The sequence below is a fragment of the Canis lupus genome, chromosome 19, assembly GCF_011100685.1.
Source record: "Canis lupus familiaris isolate Mischka breed German Shepherd chromosome 19, alternate assembly UU_Cfam_GSD_1.0, whole genome shotgun sequence".
Taxonomy (NCBI): domain Eukaryota; kingdom Metazoa; phylum Chordata; class Mammalia; order Carnivora; family Canidae; genus Canis; species Canis lupus.
Window position 1 is genome coordinate 720,644 of NC_049240.1, and position 18,534 is coordinate 739,177.

Genomic DNA, 18,534 nt, shown 5'->3' on the forward strand with positions numbered 1-18,534 from the left:
GATGTGTGTTTAAAACCTGCTATTATTTACACTTGCTTATGCTTGTGTGAATCAAAACCTTGATAGGATGAAAATAAAACAAATTGGCTGCTGAGGTTTTCACCAACTCTATAATGCCAGTTACACATTTGTGTTATTCACAAATTTTATTCCTAGTAACAGACTAAGAGAAATAAACTTAAATGTGAACCCAAAATATTTATACTGATAAAATGAACTTTTCAGGCTTTATGTGTTTGGAGTTACACAAAATTTTATTGAAGAAAGATTCCATTGCTAAAAATGTTTGGAAAATAATGCTCCATAAGAAACTGTCTTTTAATTTGTTAATACAATGTTTAACATAATTTCATTTCCTAAAACAAATTGCTTGATACATTTCAATTCTTAAATTACTCTGCACAGTGGGAAAACTTCTACAAATTAGAGTACTGGAGATCTTCCAAAAAGATAACTTGTAAAAAATTGAAAAACTACACTAAAAACATCAGTCTATTTGCTTTAGACTCTTCTGATAGGCAGCTTTAAACAAGATTTCCATTCTTGAATTAGTAATGTACTTCTTGAATATACTTATAAATCTGAAAAGATGTTTTATCTTCCATATAACACAATTTAACGTCTTCACACATCAACTGTGTTGTGTTTTAATAGCTTAGGCACATTTCAATAATTCTGGATTTTATTTTGTGATTTCATTACAAAACAGCTTGCACAAACCAAATTCAAACAATCTTTTTATTTAGAATTCCATCTGAAAATTCATTTCTGGGTTTTAGTTTTTCTTTAAAAAGAAGCAAACATTTAAAAGCATCAAATGTTACTACTCTACAATTCATCTTGTTATGAACATTTTTAGTTCATGGGGAAATAAACCCATTACATTGATTAGGCACAGAACTCTGGCCAAAGACCAGAAATCAGGGCACAGCTGTGTGTTCAGGTAACAGAGGTCTGAATGGAGGGAGTCATGCCTCAACCGTGGGCACACCTATCTCTGCCCCCTCCAGAAACTGTTAGTAAGTCCCAAATCAGTAAGAGATTGTATGTAACTTAGTTAAAAACAAAACAAAACAAAACAAAACAAGCAAACAACTACACCGGTTTTCTAAATTACACGGCAAAGCCCAAACAGATAAATATAATTGTAGTCTCACCATACAAAATTTGTGGTTTTGATATCCATGTCACAGGACCATATTATACGTGAGACAGAATTATAGAATTTCTCTGGTCATTTCAGAAATCTGGTTGGAAGAGATCTGTAACTATAAGATTTCACATTATAGCAATGTTTCAGTATTTCTCAAATTAGGGCGGTGAACAGAAATCACAGTACAAAATCCTTAATTCTTTTACCGGAAAAGCAATAGGTGCTACATATGAGAATCACTTATAGAACATCTATTTTCTTTTAAAAAATGTAGATATAAAATATTAATTGCATAGGGATTTAAATATAAGGCCAAGAAGAATACAAAGTAAAGTTAAAAAATCATAGAAAGGGCACTATGGTGTCAAAAGATAGAATTTCATTCTATAGAGTAATAAATCTGAATTACTGTCTAATTTAAAAAAATCACAGTATGTTGCTATAACTAACAGTGAATGTTTCATTAAGTCAAAACTGGAAACCAGTATTAGGACTTAAAAGAACACAACTAAAGCTTGTTGTCTAATCCTGATCAGTGTATTAGCACATCAGTGCCTGGTACGTACCTGATTAGTTATATAACCTACGTTTTGAAGTAATGTGTAGTTTACTACATGTTAACAGGTGTGAGAGCACATCATCACCGCATGCCGTAAGTGATCTGCAGGCTTATCTGAGTGTAATTATTCAGTCTTTACAAGGTGCAAGATCCCACCCGGCTGAATCTTCATTCAGTGAACCAAAAACACTGTAGTTAACAAAACATAATAAAGTTCTACCGTTGAAAACTAAGTGTACATGAACCAGAGAATTAGTTCCTGACATCAGTACATATATTGTCCTCAGGATTTTGGAAGGGAGTGAATGATGAGTCCAACTACACTCTGTAGTTTAAGCTAATGGCTATCACCTGAAGACCCAGGTAGAAAGGTAAATTGTGGGTCCACTTCTCATTGTAATGTTAGAGTGCAGTTTAAAGAGCAATTTCCAAATCTAAAAGGAGCTTAGTTAACTTACTGTTATATTGTATTGTTGTACTTATTGTATATAGTATTGTTATATTGAGTAGTGTGAAGAAAAACAAGAACTCCCAAAGGAATTATGTTAAGGAACATTTGGGAATACCCAAACCAACGCTTTAAATGAAAAGTGCATAAATACAGTAATACTACAAGTGTGTTAACTATGGAACAAAGATTTCTTTGGGAGCTAAACAATACTATTTTCCCACATTATTTACACATTATGAATTGTTCAGATACCACAAAGCACCATTTACAGTCTAAATTGCTTGATTATGTCTGAAAGGTCTTTTGACTTCAATGCTACGCAGTTGAGGATCTACCTAGAAGTGTCAAGTCACCTTCAGTAAAACAGGATTTATCTTTACAATTCAGTTCTCTTTTCAGAAACAGCAAAGCAATTATTTTCATTTCACGATCTTGGCTGGTGTTTCAGATTCTGTGGACTGTCTTCCATCCGTCCAGGCTTCCCGGGTGCTCTTCAGAGCCAGGGTCTTCTGTTGATCAACCACAACATAATCTACTCTCTCATCAGCTACACTGCTGCCTGAGCCACTGCTCTTTTGCTAAAAAGCAAAGAAAAATACCATAAAGCCTGACAGATAAAGAGTTTGAGTGAAATTTAGTCTTAAAACATAGACACACATTGTGAATAATTCTTGAAATTCTATTGGGTCCGTCACAGACAGACAGACAGACACACACACACACACACGCACACTTCAGTTTAACAATGTTGTTTTTCTACTAGTACACTGTTTTCCAGTTAAATTTAAAATCACTCTAAGAATGCAGAAAAATGCTCCCAACACAGATGGAATTCTTACAAAATAGGGATCACAGCCACCTGGTTCACCTTAAGATACACAGCTTGCTTCTCCCTTCAGCTTAAGCTTCAGTTTTTCAAGTCCTGAGAACATGTGTCAAGTGTTCACCTTCAGAGCTAAGAAGTGTTTTTTGAAAGGCAGCATTTCAAGAATGGCAAATGACATAGGCTGACAGTACCTCTTCATTTCAAAATACCGCTAAATACCAACTTACAACAAATAGTTATTAATGTATTGCCAGGCTCTCTAGAAAATAAGAGAAATACCCAAGGTGTGAGGGAAACAGAAGGGATAAAGAGCTGCTCAAGGTAAACTTTAGAGGCATTGCTGTCTTTGGGATGAATATCAATCTCAGCGATGCAATCAGGAGGCTCCACGTGGGAGGGCATGCCTACTCTGAGACCATCCTGTTAATAAGCGAGACCCCTGAAGGGAACTGAGGTGGTCCTAGATTGCTTCCCAGTAGAAGAAAATGCAAATTATTCTGAAGGAAATTTAGGTCTGTAGGATTCGCACAGATATGCTCAGCAAAATGAATTTGCAAAAAAATCTATAAAACATGGAAGGAAACAAGCTATCAAGAGTGAGCAGAAATAATAAACACAGATTCAGACTTCTAAGGACTTCAGATTCTGACATGACAAGAAACAGTATAAAATATGTACGTGTAAAATTTTCAAAGGAATTAAGAAATAAAACTAAATAAAAGGAATAAAATAAGCTATTCAAAATAGCTAGGCATATTTTTTAAAAAATTAGCAAAATTTCATTTTAGAAATAAAAAATAACTGAAATTAAACAATGAGTTAAACAGAATAATTGGGAATTAGTGAATTTGGTGATAGATCTAAAGAAATTATCCAAGTAAATACAAAGAGATGAATGGGAGAAAATACCAAAAGGTGAAAAAGTAGTGTGGAAAATAGAGTAAGTTCTAACTAATCTCTAAAAAGAAACCTTAAATGAGAGAATAAGAGGAATAGTTGAAAAGCGTATTTAAAGAGATAATGACTGAGGGGTAAAAAAGGAGAGAATGACTGGGACTTTTCCAGAATTAATAAAAAATATGAATCCAGACACAAAAACAGCACAATTTCCATGAAGCATGATAAATAAAAAGAAATCTATGACTAGATGTCTAGACACATTGTAGTAAATCCACAAAATACCAAAGATACAGAAAAGATCTTAACATCAACCAGACAGAACCCCCACAAATGGAATTTTCTAGAAGTATTTCAGGAGGAAGAAAAAAATAAAGACAATGATTAACTTTAGATTTTAAGTAATAAGCATTTCGACAGTGATCACTAAAAGAGAAGTGTGTAATTTCTATACCATTAAAAAGGGGAAAATGAACTTTTTTTTCTCCATAACCTTGTTAATTGTGGTTTATGAAACATTGAGTAATAGACTTTACTGAGTTTAAATTAAACATACTATAAAATTTCCTCAAAAGAAACATAATTTTGGGGGTTTAAAACATGAGCTAATCGTGTTTATAAAAAGAGATGTCCCTTACCTTACGTGGTGGTGTGGATTTTCCAGAATCTAAATCCAGGTCTAGGTATTCCACTTGTTTGTCTCCTTTGGGCTTGACCATAGGACTGCTTCTTCCATCAAGACTGTTACTGCCAAAAAGATTCTGAAAATGGTGATACAATGAAATCAACTGTTGGATGTCCATGAGATATCCTGCTTATCTTGTTTGCCATCTACTAAAGCAAAAATATTTATTTCAAAAGGATAGGCTTTACAACAATGTCTGCTTAGAATTAACCTTTTAGGACTGGAGGAAAATAAGTAACATTAATAAAATTAGTTACAACTTAGCTTAGGGCAAGTCAAAGGTAGTTTTCAAAAGTCAAACTTGGTTTAAATTAAGACTGAAACCTCAAGCTCTCATCAGTTGCAATAGCTCTACCAGAACATTATTAAAATGATATTGTTATACTCAATTACAGTTTTAAACTACCGGATCCTTTCACCCCCCTTGCTTACTAATTAAATTATTTTAAAGTTCTATATTTTGTTTAAGGGCTCTCATGCTGGGGGCGCCTGGGTGGCTCTGCTGGTTGAGAGTCTGACCCTTGGTTTAGCTTAGGTCATGATGTCAGGGTTGTGGGATGGAGCCCAACTGGCTTCGTGCTCAGTGGGGAGTCTGCTTGAGTCTCTTCCTCTGACCCTTCTCACGCTTGTGCTCTCTCTCTCTCTTAAATAAATAATAAACAAATAAATCTTTAAAAAAAAGGGCTTTCACACTGAAATTAGTTTAAAATAAGGATGTTAACTAAAGGCCATGAATAATGATTCCATTGGCAAAGTCTGTTTTGTTTCAACTATCTGGAATTTTTACCGCTGAATTACTTGTCTGCTCTCTTTAGCTTTATCCCTTCTGTCCTAATAGGAATTGTACAATAATAGGGGTACTCTTTAAAAAAAGATTTTAAAAAAAGCTAGAAGACAGCAATAAATGAAAAAAATGAAACAGCCCGAGGCAGAAAAATGCAAAAGCAACAGGCTATTAGGAACTTGAAGATCAATGCTGAGTAAGAAAAAAAGGATAACATGAACTTATACCCCTACCTCTACCCTCTATGCCAATTACGACGGCCCTAAATGTGTGCCAACAAATGCCTTCTCTCCCTCCTTGCTGCTTTTAACCTCCCCCAAAAATGTTCTCAAAGACTTCTCATAGGCAAAACTCCCTATATATTCACTAGCAGATTCCATCCTTGGGTCTTGTATCACATAGATATGAATATTCACATATTACCTCATACTCTGAAGAAAACCATCATGATGTAATAGATTTAAAATGTGTGTTTGTCATCATGAACAAAACAATTTGGAAACTGCATAAACCTGGTTCTTTTTTTTTTTTTTTTGGAGAGTGTGGGCATGCATGCAAGCAGGGGTGAGGTGGGGTGGGTGGGGAAGGAGAAGACAGGTCTTAAGTAGGCTCCACACCCAGCACAGGGCCCCACGCGGGGCTCAGGCTCAGGCCCCTGAGTTCATCGCCTGAGCCGAGATCAGAGTTGGAAGCTTGACAGACTAGGCCAACCAGGTGCCCCCCGTTGGTTCTTTTATATTGCTACTCTTTTTTTCCTCAAGTTAAACAGAGTAAGCTGTGATCTAGAGAATGGACAACTGCTAGAAGAATAGTAAATTTAATTCCTCATCTGGAGCAGGGCTGCTGAGAGCCCATGTGAAACAGTTTTGTGAATTAGAAAAAGGTGCTCCTGCCCGTGGACCCACACAGCTCTAGCTCTGTACCAGGGCCCCTGGCCTGACGAGCGGGACACGGTCTGACCTGCGTGTACCTACAAATGCAACACTATGCAGTCTGCTGTACAAGTCGCATACTGTTCGCAGTATGTTTACGCAGTGAGCAAGCTGCATGACTGAATGTGAGAGCTCTATTTGCAAGGGATAGATTTTTAAACCAAATTTACCAACTACTACTGATATAACATTAACAAAATATTGACAGTAACATGTAAAGCACAAAAAGATGTAAGAAAGTTTTGGTTCTCATTTAGTACAAATAGCCATTTCCCTCTCCCTTTTCTTCCTAATACATAAAGAACCTGATTTTTCTTTTTCTGAATGACTCCATAGTTCATTCTCACATTAAAAAAAAAAAAAAAAAAAAAAAAAGAACTGTATGTAAAAACTTGTCTTCAAATGTGACTCCTGAAAGAACCCATACCTGGAATTCCCCTACCTGGAAATGCCTACAGTTGTTCATAGTATCAAAAGTCTATGAAAGGAACCTATGAGCTCATATGATGTACACATTTAAACTCAGCAAGTTGTTCCTAAAGAGAATTTCTCCGAATTGCTGGTTAAACTGTTTTCTGTCTAGTTATTATTAGAATTGGAAATTTTTTCATCTTTAAATATTGTTAAAATTCGTGTCCCTGCAAGGTGGTCCATTTGTTCTTGATCTAATCTCAACTGGGAACAGCCTGTCTCTGTATTCTAGCCTTAAACCCAGTGTTTTCCCAAAACAGTTTAGAAAAACTCTAAGATTCTAGGAGCCATCATAAATGTTCTGTGAATTCAAAAAGAAAATAACAGTAGTGCTTTGCTTTTCTAAATTCTTTTTAAAGTACTGAAAAATTATTGAACATATTTTTGTTGTTATAAAACGATATTTATGTCTTTAGTAGTGATGTACCATCACTCAAATTTCAAATGCCATATTAAGGGCTCACTTCACAAATGCCTGACTTTGGATCCTTGTATAAATTAATAGGCAGCAGCACCAACTCATGGTTTCCTTAAAAACTGCCTGCCCTGTGACCACCAGTATGGAAAATGTATCTATCATACTGCAAAACGTCCTAATCTTCATTGCAGGCCTAAGCCAGATTTGATCTGATCCTGTCTCAACTTCTCCAAGACAATTTTTTTTTTTTTTTTTTTTACTGACTTTATCAGTCCAAGTGCAATGAGATCTTGTGAATTTCTATGGTATTCCGTTAACACCCTACCTTTCAAGAGGTATGGAAAACACTGATCTAGCTACCACGTTCTTCCTAAGGAAGAATTGTCTGGACCATGATGAACTCCTACAGCTGGCAGCATGAGGAAATGGAAACGGTGGTTGGACTTTCTACGATGAGTGGGGGGAGTGGATATCTTCACCTGGAACACTTTTGCTTATCTGTAATACTTAGGACCTAAGTAGTAGAAAATCATCAGCTGGCCGGCAAAAGTAGCTTTCTGGCTTAATGTTGTAAGGTATAAAAAACAAGTTTATATTCTTATTTCCTGACTTTCTGATTGTAGAATTTTCTTTCTCATCTTTTCCCTTTACCTAACCCTTACTGATGACAAACTACATGTCCAAATTTGCCTATTACATGTCCTTTCCAAGATTTTTATGGCAGTTTAACTATTTTGGGCAAAAGAACACTCTTTAGTATCTCAGAAAATAATTACTTTTGTAATAAAAAAAAATCCATTCTACCACCTAAAGATAAAATATTCATTCTAACATAGCATTGAGGATTTATGTAGACTTTTGCCAGTCTATTTACTATAATGAGGAAAAAAGTAGGTTAATAAAAACAATAAAACATCACTTGTCAAATTGAAAAATAGTGAATCCAAAAGCAGAAGCCAATTAATAAAAATTGCTCTGCCTTAAAAAATTAGTGAAAACATTATTGATATAGCTAATTTATCTTCTAATCCAGGGCTGATGTAAATATTTTAAATTACTTTAACTATCTTATTCATTTTGAACAATGTATGAATTTTATTAATTTTTAAGTTTTTTAAGCCACCAATCAAGCTTTTCGAATCACTTAATTTTGTTTCCTGATGACATATAGTTGTGAGGAACCTGCTTTTGCCTAAAGTTACATTACAGATGATAGAAATGGACTTTATACTTTGGATCTCTGGAGTTCCTGCTTTAAAGAAAATTGCCATTAAAGTGTTACCCATTCCAAATTTGATACCAGATACTTGCTTATCCTGGCAGGTAGCACTTGGTTGTGCCCTAATATCTGCCCTTCCCTGTCTCATGTGAATGGGACTTTTAGCCAGGCCCACTGTCCCTCAGAACAAAGGCTGTTCCCCAGGTCCTTTCATGTCTATGTGGCCACATGGCATATAGGGCAGTTTCTGGGAACCTTCTTCATAAGGCAGATAGGCTTCCCTCTTTCTGCAGCTTGGAACGTGAATTGCTGGCGCAGGACGTGCTGGAGCATGTGAGCCATACCCAGAAGATGGAAGGGGTCAGAAACCTAGAGGACCTTGAAGAACAGGGCTGCTACCACAACCCTGGCTTGACTCTCTGGACTTTTACATGAGAAAGAAAGAAATGTCTCTCTTAAGTCATTGTTTTTTATCTTTTGTTACTCAGAGGTGAACCTAATCATAACTAATCATAACCTAATCATACACTCATCTACTAAAATACAATGTATTTTAAAACAGAGCAAGCACTGAATCTGATTTGAGGGAAAATAAAAGCAAAATATTTTTAGACACTAAAATTAGCTTGTATTCTTAAATATCTGAAGTATTTTCAGGCAGCTATCTAAATTCTGGTGAATACAGGCTGGCTACAATTATAAAATTTTGTGCCTTACAGTACTACAGTCAATCTGAAACAAATTTAGGTTTGTAACAGGTCTTTAATCTTTAAGCTACATCTAAGAGTATGCTATTGAAAGACTATCAAAAGAGCTCCATACAAGATCATTTCACTCTAAGAGTGCGATAAGGTGGGCCTGGATAACTGCACTGTGAAATACTTCCAGTATATTTTCTTCAATAGTTTCAAAAATCGAATGCATCTTAAAAACAAAACAAAACAAAAAAAACAAAACAGAACTCTAAGATTTTGATGATTTTAACTTTTTATCTACTTTATAGATGCTGATATACTCTGACCCTTTATCAGTTTTAAATTTTACAACGTTATAATTTAAAAAGCATTTTAAAAAGTTGTCTTCTATCCTTTTCCCTTAAGTATATAAAGAAGGACGTAAGGGTAAGATTTAGAGATTAGAAGTAAGGCCCTAGCATGCCAGACTTGGAAGAGCTGCTCAGAAAGACAGAAGTGAAGATGCAGACTTTACATACCGAGTCTTCGCCGGACAGGTTTGGGTTCATGGGCACGTAATTCTCTTCACTGTCGTGGGAGTCGCTGCTGGACGTTGTGCTGTGCACTGAATCTGGTCGGGGAGACAAGGGAAACCTAGAGGAGCTAATGACACAAGCTTCTGTTACAAACCTACACCTGGACCACAACTTCCAAAATCACTTCCAAGATAAAAATGAGTGATGGTTTAACATTCTTTTAGAAATATTCACTAAAGTTTACAATAATTTATTGTACACCTTTATTTTAATACAACTTATTGCATACATTCAAATGCACACCTAGTATTTATAACTATATAGTAAAAAAGTATATCTCTAAGCATCGAATCCCTTATGTAGAACAAAAAAAGTACTGCTGGCAATTTGGGGGATAAGTAGAAAGTCACAGATATGAAAAGGAAGATTTAAGAGTTCCTATTAAAAAAAACCTAGCTATATGAACACATAAAACACAAACACATATTTATTTAATGTAGGTTCATACCTTCACATATTCTTTCATTTCCCTGTACACATTTTAAACAAATCTTGATTAAATTAACCCCCACAAACATTGTGCAGTGGTAGTATCATAGAAATAAGGTTTATCCAAGGCGTGATTATTGCTAATTAAATAACCCCCACCAGAACTACCGTATTTTCCCAGAACAGCAGTTCTCAGAAATTTCTCGCCTCATGAACCATTTATACCCTTAAAAATTATTGAGAACCCCAAGGAACTTCATTTATTTGGGTTATATATCTATTTACGGTATTACAAATAATAGAACATTTTTTAAAAACACAAGAGTACACAAATACGTGTTCTATTTATTAGCTGTCCCAGGATATGATCAAATACTATGTAGCCTGTGGAAAGCTCCAGCAAACACTCATGAGAGAAAGAGAGTGGAAAAGGCAAAAAATATCTTATCATCTTAATGAAAATAGTTTTGACCTCACAGAACTCCAGAGAGGGGGGGCTTCCCAGGCCATACCCTGGGAGCCACTGTTCTGGTAGTTTCCATCATAGTGAACAACCAAGGTACATATTTTAAACAAAGACTTACTCTCGAGCAAAACTCCTAGTGATGGGAGATCTAACTGGGGCCTGTAGTTCTTCCCATTCTGGCAAAGGTTTTATTTCTAAAGGCGCTGGCTTGGCTGAAATGAAAGAGAGAAAAAGAGGCTTCAGTACACGGAAATTTGGAAAACAAAACAAGATCCTCACTCTCTCTCTCTCCTTATACAATACGGCCAGAGTACACCTAAGAGCAGCTGGCTTCACAAATGAGATGAGCTTCACAGATGTTCTGTGATTTGCCCAAGGTTACACAGCTAAATGATTAGGGACAAAAGCTAAATCCAATAATGCTTCATGATGGTTGACTCAAAGTCTGAAGCTTTATTACAACACATTACTTCTTAATATTTTATGAAAATAAACTAAATGAGAAGAAACGGTAATGTGACCCAATTCCTTTATAGTTACTTGATGTATTATTTCCTTATATCCTTCATTATTATTTCCTTATATCCTTTTTTAAAAAATAATTTTATCTCCAAGTATAGAGCTTTAGTCTTCTATGGAAAAACATTTCTACTCTTCAATATTGATGCATCAGTTATACAATTATATATATAAAATGATGTATAGAAAGTATTAAATACAAAACTTTGCCAAAATCAAAAACTGAAAAATAACTGACCAAATCTTTTAAATTATTTCAAATCCAGTCTGAAAACAAAGAAAGCAATAATAATATTTTAAGACTCAAACTCAGCTCTGAGAGAAGGCCATAATTAAAAATCACCTTGAACTTTTAGCTTAATATAACCAAAAATATCCTTTACCAAATCAAACAATAATAAACACTAATATTCTTTTTAGCTTGACTTATAAGTGGTCTCTGCTTATTTACCTCATTATTACCATAGACAATTATCATGCTAGTAAATACCACAGAGCTCTCAGCACTTAAAAAGTAAAACATTTCAGAAATTAATGGACAAAAGAACTAATACAAATGTGATATGTTAATATTAATTATATTTTAGGAGACTCTTTAAACATATTAGGAGAATATTCTAGTTACATTTCATCTCGCCACTCCAAAGAAAAATTTTTCATTTTTCTAGGTTTCTTTCTTCCACTCTTAGTCCATATATGGGCATACTTTTATTCAACTCATACTTTTAATCAACTATGTTGTAATTACTGTCAAACTATAAAATAGGTGGTCATTTTAAAGGACTATGTAGAGTCACTGGAGCTTATAAATATTTTTGTCTATTCAAAACAAAAAACTCAATGTGATTTTCTGAAGACTAGGTAAGTCTGAGTTTAAATCTTACTCACCCATATACTTAAAATGGACAGACACAGAATATTGTGCTGAGTAAATGTACTTCTTTAACTCTCATGTTTCACTTTTTCGAAACCCAAAGGCTAATGGCAGTTTAGCTGTCAAATTCTAAGTAATGGCATAAAATAATTAATCCACGGGAAGTGATTCTGTATTTTGTTTCAGAACAGAATACAGACCACATCATATATAAATAAGGGAGACATCTGGAACTCACAAGTAGTTCATAAGCTTAAATACAACAATGTATTGATATCTAAAAGTTTAAGAGAATAATGCAAAAGGACAAGACTAAATATTATGTATTATCAAATTTAACATGCTGCTGTTAATGGCATAACAAGTAGACTTACTGTGTCTATGGAAAGACACAATGGGAAGACACACATTATAGGAAGCATTCACTTTAGAAATAACATGCTAGGAAGCTTTATTTACAACAGCAGTAGTACTTAAGGCTCTTCTTAAGAAAAAAACATCACAAAATAAATTCCCAATGCCCCATCCAGCATGCGGTGCTAAAGTACATACCCTTTCTTCTTGTAGCAAAGTCACCTATGGTTTGTGAATCAGTTCGCTCTAAACCATGGGGTTTGGGTCTTAAAATTTTAGGACTTTGACCTAATTGGTAAAAAGAAGACTCTCTTAATATAATGTTATTTTTTAATGGGAAAAATGGATTCTGTAAAAAAAGCATACAGAGCCCTGAGCAGAAATGTTACAATCTCAAAAGCATAAACAAAAGTTTGTGGAAAATATTTCAATCTTGTTCAGTATATCGTTCATGCTCGGTACAATGGAAAGAAGAACTTACATGCAACAGTGTGACAAGCAAAGTATTTAAGAGATGGTAGGGTTTTAGTGGGATAACCACACTGGTTAGTGGTTATCTTTATTTGGGGAAAGGGAGGAAAGACATGTGCCATGTTAGTTATTCCTCTAACATGCCTTAGAAAACTGGATCAAATAAAAAATGATAAAATACCTCAAAGTACATCTTTTCTTCAAAGTCTGACGTCTGATAAGAAAGTATCAAAGCCTATATCCCTATAATATTACTTTCTTAATTTAATGTAGGTATTTAAAAACCCTTAACCTAACTTACTCCTTCACCTCCTGACCAAGGGCCCTTCTAGAGGAGCAGGTTAACGCTACACTGTTTGGTAATCCAAGACCAAAACCGAGACCAATGTTTGTTTCCCTTGGATACCGACTGGTAGGTCCCAGGCAACATCATTTTGTAATTATTAGAGGTCTTAATTCTGGAAGTGACTGTCTAGCTTCGATGTTAAGTGTCTGAAAACATAGATTCAGTCGCCCTCGTTTTCTTTTCATGTACTCTCCCACACAGAGGTACTGCTGGAAAGCCTCATGAAAAGGATAGGGTTAACATCCTGCAGTGGCCTCACTTTTTCCCATAGGAAGCCTGGAGGCCGGAGTAGAAATATCATTTAAATTAGTAACTTAAGCTGCTCTCTTCTCAGTGGCACCAAATTTTCTTCTTTTTTTGGCATTTACAAAACTGAGTCAACATCTATTAGCAGAATTAGAATTTGCTGATTGAGTGTCAATATCTAGTACCTTCTCTACTGCAGGTTAAGTTTCTTAAAGTATGAATCTCTAGGTTATAAAACGTGACAATTCTCTAATGAACCAATTTTCTAAGTTAGGGAATTAATACATTGAGTTCATTCAGAAATGAGGCAGGTATAGTTTAAAATGTGAGTGAGAAAATTTAGGGCTGTGCTCCTACCCCTAATGCTGAATACCTATCCAGGGCCCACGCTGGCAGGGAACTTTCCTAAAAACAACGGAGGATGTCAGTTTTTTATAAACTCCCCGAAACAATGTACTTTCCTTCAAAAAAAGTAAGAGGCGGAGGGTAAGGGTTGCTACAAAAAAATATACTTATTTTTACAGCTAAAAGCCTTTTTTTTTACAGATCAAATCTAACTTCTTCATTTTATGGATGCGATAACCCTGACGAATGAAAGAGGTTAAGTGACTTGCTTGGGTCATGACATTAATTACGGAGGCCAAACGAAGGCTTCCCCATAGCTGCCTGCTGGCGTATGCTCCTGTGCTGTCCGGCTGTTGTACTTCTCTATCCCCTTGGGCAATGGAAAATCCTAGGAAACCGGTGCTTAGAGGTCAATTTTGAATTGCTCAGTTCAGTTCGAGATCTTACATCTACTTGAATGACAGAGTTTATCCGTGAGCGAGGTCAAGTTTAATATTCACTTCTCAGGGCTGCTTCTGGTTCGTCGATGTTCCCTCAGTGTGTCTCTGTCCTCCTCCCTTTCTGAAAGACTCACTTTCATTAGCTTTCGGCTTCCTCTTGATTTTTCACTCTGCTTCTCTCCCAGCGATCTCCCTTGGCATTTCTTAACTCCGCACTCCTGGTATCTCCATCTATGCTTGTGGTTAAGTACTCGAGGTCCTGGGACTGCCAAGTCCACCGCCCATGATGCCGCTCCGTTCTCCTGCTGTCTCACAGACCTCCCCAGTGAGCCTTCTGACGCCTGACCCTGACCTGATCATCTCCTCTCCAAACCAATTCCACCTTTTAAGCATTTTCAAGGGTACTCTTTAGTTTTCTTAATAGAAAAATACTGTATCAAGTGAAGTTTTTAAAGTGTTGTTTATAAAATTTACATGTACTTTCCACTCCATGCAAAGCTTAAGGTTAATTCTGGGACAAAAGTTGCAATGTGGAAGCGTGGCACTGAACTATACTGAGTCACTTAGGCATTTTCTTAGCTTTATTTCTTTATACCCCTCCAGACTCAATTTAACATTGATGTTCCAGACGGAAATGAAAGTCATACCCAAATGATGGCTCAGTACTACTTATGAGGATGGGAAGGTAAAAAAAGGCCCAAGGTGTCAGTACACTTGTCTCAGCCCTGTCTTCTTCTCTACTGTCTAAAGGCAAAATCTGGATGTTCTCCTGATTGTTGAAGCGTGAATATAAAGAGTAAGAGATGGAAATAATAAAGTGAAGGCAAAAATAAACCAACTTTGGAGATACACTGATTCTCAAATTCGGAGGTAACTCACTGGCACCTCAACTTTTAAATCCAAGGCAGTTCACAGCTTGGCTTTAGTTAGACTACCTCTGAACAAAGAAACCAACATTATGTCATTTAACAGAGAGCCCTACCTAGGGGTGAAATCCCCACTGTGCTTTAACCCTTCTGGGGGTCAATCTCTGGATCACGCGACTTGCTCTCTAATTCAGAGTACAGGTTGATAAATCCTTCACCTAGGGTTCAGCTCCTTCTCTGGACACCCTAATCTACACATTTACACAACACCCCACAGGGCTGCTCTGCAGGCGTCACGCTACCTATTCAAAACACAATTTCTCCTCTGACTCATCACAAGCCCACTTTGTTTCCTCTATTACCAGTTGCCCTCGCAGATCTCTTCAAAGTCATCCTAGATTCCACTTTTCCTCTAATCTTTGTTTGATAAATTTTGTATTTATAATGACAGTATGATAGTCTGTTTTCATTTACCTAAGAAAATAAAAAATCTGCAGGTCTGAAGTACTTTCTTAAAACCTTCCTGTTTTTAATGTGTACCTTACTTACTTGGTTTGTTTTCCTGAAAGTGATGAGCTCACACTGTATGGCTAAATAACCTCCGCCTATACTCCAAATGCTTTACAAAACTTCAAAAATCCCTGTGAGTCCTCAAGTTGAGGGACCACATGAGAGCCAGGAAAGGGGTTCTGTTACGTCTTTCCTCATTTGATCGTTTCTAGACCAAGGCATTAAGAACCCTGGATTTGGAAAACCGAGTAAAACACTCTCTGGGGGAAGATGCTGCAAAAATGTGAATTCTGTAACATTTTACATTAGAGAATACAGTTTTCTTTCCCTATCATATCCTTAAATCATGGAATGAGCTTCCTAGGCACCAACCTGATCACATTACCTGCCTGCATAAAACCCTTACGGTGTAACTCAGAATAAAGCCCTAGCTCATTAGCATGGATTATAACACCCTCAGGATCGGGCACCTGCAAGGCATCTGGCATTTCTTCCTCCATTCATACTCTGCTCCCCTCTCGCCCAATCTTATTCCCTCCCTCCACTGGCGACTCACCCAGGCCCAAATGCCCTCGTTTAAAGGATCTGGGTATGCTGTTTATTTTGCCTAAAGGAGCCTCTGCCATCCCCCCCTCCTCCACCATCATTTAACTGCCATTCACCCTCCCAGGCTTTCCTCAGGGGAGGTTAAGTAACAGTGCCAGAAGCTTACCTCAACCACAGCCCCTTCCACAGCAATTATGATAACGTGTTTACTTTTCTCCCTCCTCCAGTAGACGGTGAGCTTCTTCAGAGAAGCCACCTTTTCTTCCTGTGTTTAGAGACCCAAGACCTAGCAAAGGGTATATCCTATAAATTGGTATGCACTTAAATCTATGTTGATGAGCTTATGTTCTCTTAAAGCTAGTGATGTTTAATCTGATCAGTATCATAATTTTTGTTTGTCCTTTAAGTGGAAAAAAAAAGAGCAACTGTTCCAAAAGTTGGTCATCCCATATATATGGTCAAGGTAGTCACATGAGGTCATGTTTCAAATAAGCAGATGCAATCTTTTTTTGCAAAGTCCATACACTATTAAGTATTATTTTCACAGGTACTGCTTATATAAATTCAACACAAAGTGGAAAATTTATTTTCTGTATTATTACCAGTTTAACTTAGCCTAAATTATTTACTCTTCTACAGTTTTACAGATTATACTATTTCTATTACACATCTCAAAAATCAAGAAGAAAAAAGATAATTCACAACATTATCCTCTGATAATTCCAAAAAGTAATCCAGGTAGTATACTGAAAAACATTTACATTTGTTTTAGTGGTCTGACTATGTGAAAAAGAATATAATAATGATACTTATATACCGGAAGGTAAAGAATATTTAGGAGAAATAATCTGCATGTAAACGGTATGCTGTAAAAATGCATTCCATTCTCTTTTTTTTTTTAAGTTTTTATTTTATTTAAGTAATCACTACACCCAACATGGGTCTTGAACTCAAGACCCTGAGATCAAGAGTCGCTTGCTCTTCTAAGCTAGCCAGGCACCCCAAAAATGTACTCCTTTCAACTGTATTTGTATTTAAACTGTTAACATCAAACCAAAAATCTGACTTGAGATTCAGACTTCATACTTGTTTACTAAAATTGACTTATATTTACTAGTGTCATTCATCCATTTTCCAAACATTTATTATAGTATAAAAGTTTTTTTTAAAAAAAGCATATTAAAAAATAGAAATAAAAAGCATGTTAATTTTTAATCACATTCAGAAACTTCATTAGATCTCTTGGAAAAACATCTAGAGGAAATATGTCAACTGCCAAAAAGACCCATCTAGGGAAGCTCATCTGGACTGGTCTTGTGGATGCTTCCTATACCGAAGTGAAGACACATACCTGAAGATACTTTAATCAGACTAATTACAAAACCACCAGAAGTAAATTTGCACTTTTCCAGAATCAATACAATAACTAATGGCCAGAACTACTGCAGAAAGTGGTGGTTGGACAAGCCAAACAAAACAAAGTATAAAGATAGTGTCTGAGGATCAAATGGCTGCCACACCATGTTAGGAGACTAGATGGGGTAGGGGGCCTACCTAGGTCAATGCAGTCGTTAAATATGGTAGATTCAGGCAATGACCTACTTTAAGAGAAGCTACAACAGATATCTTACAGAAGTTTCTAAAACTTTATAGACTTGCTTCTCAATTAAAATGTAACTTTCAGTCGAAGTAATGAAAACATAATTTGTCCTGCCTTTACAATGACTCATCTGCTTTTCTATATTTAATATATGTGAATTATGCTTTTTTTCCTCTATTAATACACACAAAACTTGGTTCATAACAAATATGATTGTGACAGAAATAGTAGGGGTGAAAATATAGCTACCATAAGTTGGATGATGGGCAAAAGGGCCCATGAAAATACATTAAACAAAGTGTTTAGAGCATCTATGTATTTTTGAAGCTTCAATTACTCAGAAGTATTCAAAAAAACCTATCTGTTTTAGTAACTACAGCAGCTGACAGATATAATTGGGGGGATAAACAAGACTAGAATGTCACTCATTTACCATAGACTCTTCCAAAGAAGACAATCATGGACATTGGTTACAATGGATGTTGAACTAGCTATTTTGGGCTTTGAAACTAATCAAGCCATATTTGATAGAATCCGGTTTGCTAATTACGAGGTTTAGTTAATAAGAGATAGTGGAATAGATTGAATCATGTATCTAATGTCACAAAATTTGGAAGTAAAACAGACTCATCTGATGCTATGTGTGAGAAGAATTTTGTGAATAAGACACTTGTTTTACAATTTTTTATTTTCAGTTCTTTATTTTAAAGATATATTTATTTATTTCAGTGAGAGAGAGTGAGTGGGCATGCGCAGGGGAGAGGGGTTCGTGGTGGTGGAGGGGCAGAGGGAGAGGGAATCCCAAGCAGACTCCATGCTGTGTGCGCAGCCTGACATGGGGCTCAATCTCACGATTC

The 18,534-nt window shown here is 36.0% G+C and overlaps 1 protein-coding gene across 7 annotated transcripts in view; it reads right to left on the reverse strand.

The window, feature by feature from the left end:
* Positions 1 to 233: 233 nt before the first annotated feature.
* The window catches only part of GAB1 (GRB2 associated binding protein 1), a 121,879-nt gene continuing 103,578 nt past the window's right edge, over positions 234 to 18,534 (reverse strand). For 5 of the 7 annotated variants that reach the window (XM_038564542.1, XM_038564541.1, XM_038564546.1 and 2 more), the window contains 5 exons: positions 12,506 to 12,595; positions 10,679 to 10,772; positions 9,609 to 9,732; positions 4,525 to 4,647; positions 234 to 2,741 (listed from right to left, as the gene is read on the reverse strand). In XM_038564542.1, the coding sequence (XP_038420470.1) occupies positions 2,583 to 2,741; positions 4,525 to 4,647; positions 9,609 to 9,732; positions 10,679 to 10,772; positions 12,506 to 12,595 (590 nt within the window). In that variant the 3' untranslated portion in view covers positions 234 to 2,582. The remainder of the gene's footprint in view (positions 2,742 to 4,524; positions 4,648 to 9,608; positions 9,733 to 10,678; positions 10,773 to 12,505; positions 12,596 to 18,534) is intronic. The other 2 variants (XM_038564543.1, XM_038564544.1) reach the window with 2 other exon arrangements.